The 3280-nt window shown below is 41.3% G+C and overlaps 1 protein-coding gene across 3 annotated transcripts in view; it reads right to left on the bottom strand.

Moving 5' to 3' along the window:
- LOC117947698 (zinc finger protein 501-like) overlaps window positions 1–3280 on the bottom strand; it is a 28920-nt gene that overhangs the window by 13607 nt on the left and 12033 nt on the right. Inside the window, exon 2 of one of the 3 annotated variants that reach the window (XM_034876881.1) lies at window positions 2753–2997. The exons of the other annotated variants lie outside the window; for them this stretch is intronic. Within the exon in view, the coding sequence (XP_034732772.1) occupies window positions 2753–2945 (193 nt within the window). The 5' untranslated portion in view covers window positions 2946–2997. The remainder of the gene's footprint in view (window positions 1–2752; window positions 2998–3280) is intronic. 3 annotated transcript variants of the gene reach the window in all.

The following is a 3280-nucleotide window of genomic DNA, read 5'->3' as shown; positions in this document are numbered from 1 at the left end:
TTCTGTGTTCTAACCTCTGTAGCCCTGTGTCAGTAAGGCCTAGTGTCACACTGCCACTAGAAACAACAAGTTGAGAGTAGAGATGTTCCGATACCATATTTTACCTCCCGATACCGATTCCGATACTTGAGCTGTGGGTCTCGGCCGATACAGAGTACAGACACCAGTGTGTTTTAAAAAAATAAAAATAAAAAATAAAAATAAAAATCATGCTGCACATTCATGACTGTGATATTATTATCATTGTGGTAAGGCCTGGCTCAGATTTAACACTTTGTAAAACATGAATTAATACAGCAAATGGAAGCCATTTATTTTTAAATAGAACAGTATAAAAATTTAAAGTGCAGCCACAATATTGTAAAATGCATCACTCACACTTCTCTGTGACAGTAGTCGTTCATGCACCCCCAGTTGGAGAGTGTGTGTGGAACACCGCAAACTTAGTACATCCATCTCGTCCTTGGCTTTCTTCTCGTTGCTAGCGTTGTCGCGCAAAACAACATGAACGTTAGACTTTGGGATTTTCCACTTTACTAGCATCCCCTCAATTGCTTCGGCAGTTAATGTGCCAGTAAGTGTCCCTTGGAAATCGGTGGCGTGAAGCACGAGGGGTAAATTTTGACTCTCTGTCCACCCACTTAGCAAAGACATGGGCCACACGTCGGAGCGCCAAATGTCCGTGGTAAAGCTGACTGCATGCACGTCTTTCAGCATACACGAAACGTGTTCCCTAACTGTCTCGTATAATTTGGGTAGCGCAGTTTCGGAGATATATTTACAACCTGGCAAACTGCATGTTGCTGTCTTACCAGTGGGAACATCCACTGTAACGTACTGCCAAACTGCCGACATGATGCGCTAACGTTAGCTTGTTTTAAGGAGGCGTTAGGTGATCAATACTTCTTCGCCCCTCTAAAACCGCAGCGCAACTATTTTAAGAGCGACGAAGAAGAACTGTGTCACAGTTAACGGAGCTAACCAGTTAATAGATTCCTATTTCTAATAGTTTATGTGGTATCGGATCGGTACCTGGACTGCAGTACTCGCCGATACCGATGCCAGCATTTTCGGCAGTATCGGAGGCATTTCCGATACTGGTATCGGAACATCTCTAGTTGAGAGTGTTAACTTCCCAATGAACTCAGGGTCATCCCAGAGGGCCAAAGCATGTGGAAACAGCAGCACTTTTTTAAGGGTAAAAATTTAGGCGAGAAAAACATATTTTCAAGTGTTACTGAACAGGTTAACCTTTGTGCCAAGGTTCAGTAATGTTTGGCCCTCATCCTCTGTGTCCCACTTACTGTATTTACTTTTTTGGGAAAATAAAGACTATTTGTTCATTTTATGAAACATTGAATGAATTATTTACAGGTTAGAAAAGCACAATAGTGGCCCAACGTTGCAGTTTTTATATATAGCATAGTATAGCTCAGATGTGTTTCACCAGATTTCTGCTCATGTTTACAACTTTGTGCACATTCAAAATATAACTCCTCCCATCTCTGTTGTCCGAGATCTGGAGAGTTGTAATATAGTCTGCTGTGCATGTTATGCTCCGCTGATATGGTGGATCTCATTCAGACCGTCTGACAGACACAGAGGCCCATTTGGGTCTCTGGTCTTTGACAAAGTTTAGAGGAGGCTGTGTGCTGTTCATTTTCAGAGGTCTACGCACGGATGCAACGCGTCACTGTCCACAGCAGAGCGGGTCCGCTAAAATTAACTGAAGTTTGCTACACTACCAGCCGCGCTGCTCACCTGTGTTGTTACATAGAGAGTGGACACGAAGCGACGGACGGGTCTGTGATACTCAGAGCTCATACCTGAAGCCGGGGAGCGCTCTTGAACCCCCTCACAGTCTCTGAAAGCACAACTACTCGATCGCGAGCGGCTCAACAGGTAGATCTATAGATAACCTAATTTTTCAGAAATTTGACAGACCGTGTTGACACTTCAGCGTTAGAAATCGGGGGTGTGGCGTGTGAAACCAGTCAAATGCGTGTGTCTCACGGCCAATGCGTGAGAGTTGGCAGCCCTGTAGATTGTATAAGGCCAATATTTTTTGAGTGAATTTAAATCAAGTGACAGCAAACCTTTATGCTACTTAAAAAACTCAGAACAACCAAAAACAACCAAAAATAACCAAACAAGAACGTTGTGTGAAGGTACCATGCAACTGCAGGGCAACGTTACAGTTTGTTGGTTCTCTTAACGTTTTGGGGACGTTATAACCCGGAGGGAACGTTCCCTAAATGTTAGTTTTTGGTTTAACGTTCCCAAAACATTCTGTGTTAGTGGGGAAGGAAATACATATTCAATAAGAACCTTTGACTATCTATAAAACAGTCACGAAATCCCAACAATCTAACTCCCCAGACTCCATGTAAATAATCTGTACTTTTAGAGAGTATAGAACCACCATATTTTCACATGTAAATCGGTGAATTAAGGGTTAATTTCATCCGAACCAGAGTCCTGATTGTTAGAAGAGTGGAAAGACGAACCATGACGGCTTTTCTTAATATTATTGTGTTTATGTCCACTTTGACTACAGTATGTTTAACGATGAAAAAAGTAGTGATTATTTACATGGAGTCTGGTGGGTTTGGAGGAGGCCTGTTAAAGAGCGAAGATTGCAATATATCTTATGAACAAATGTTTATTAAAATATTTCCTGTCTTGCTGTTGCTGAAAGAGAGAGAGATCACAGGAAGAAGAGAAAGATCAACTGAAGGTTTAATTAACTAACCTGCTCTGTGTAATCGAAGCTGAGGCTTGAAAACAGCGTCCAGCTGTTCCCGTTTTCGCTCGTTCTCCGCTTTTGAACGACAAAGTTCCTCCTCGTACTCTGCTATCGTTCTTTCAAACAGCCCAAATATCTCTTCAGCAGCCGCAGTTAGTCGCTGCTCCACCAACGCTCTCAGCATCTGAACTTTACACATTTTACCTCTTTCTCAACGCAACAAAGACACTGCTAAAACACGTTTATGCTAGCTGCTGTCTTGGTCAAAGGGGGAAGTTAGCAGCAATAAAGACTACAGCTTCCGGTGCAGATTGGTTGCTGAGCTTCAAATTAAAAGTCCGTAAATGTAACAGCTTTCCTCTGAAAAACGCAGGAATATTAAATAATTGATTAAAACACACTTTTGTAGAAAGACAAATACTTTATTAAATTGTCAAAAATCTGAGAAAACAATGAACCAAATATGATGGTAGTGGTTATGTATACATACATATATATATATATATATATATATATATATATATATATATATAT

This window comes from Etheostoma cragini, chromosome 7, assembly GCF_013103735.1.
Source record: "Etheostoma cragini isolate CJK2018 chromosome 7, CSU_Ecrag_1.0, whole genome shotgun sequence".
Classification (NCBI taxonomy): domain Eukaryota; kingdom Metazoa; phylum Chordata; class Actinopteri; order Perciformes; family Percidae; genus Etheostoma; species Etheostoma cragini.
Note: the sequence above shows the minus strand (reverse complement) of the source record. Positions and strands in the feature narration are given on the sequence as shown.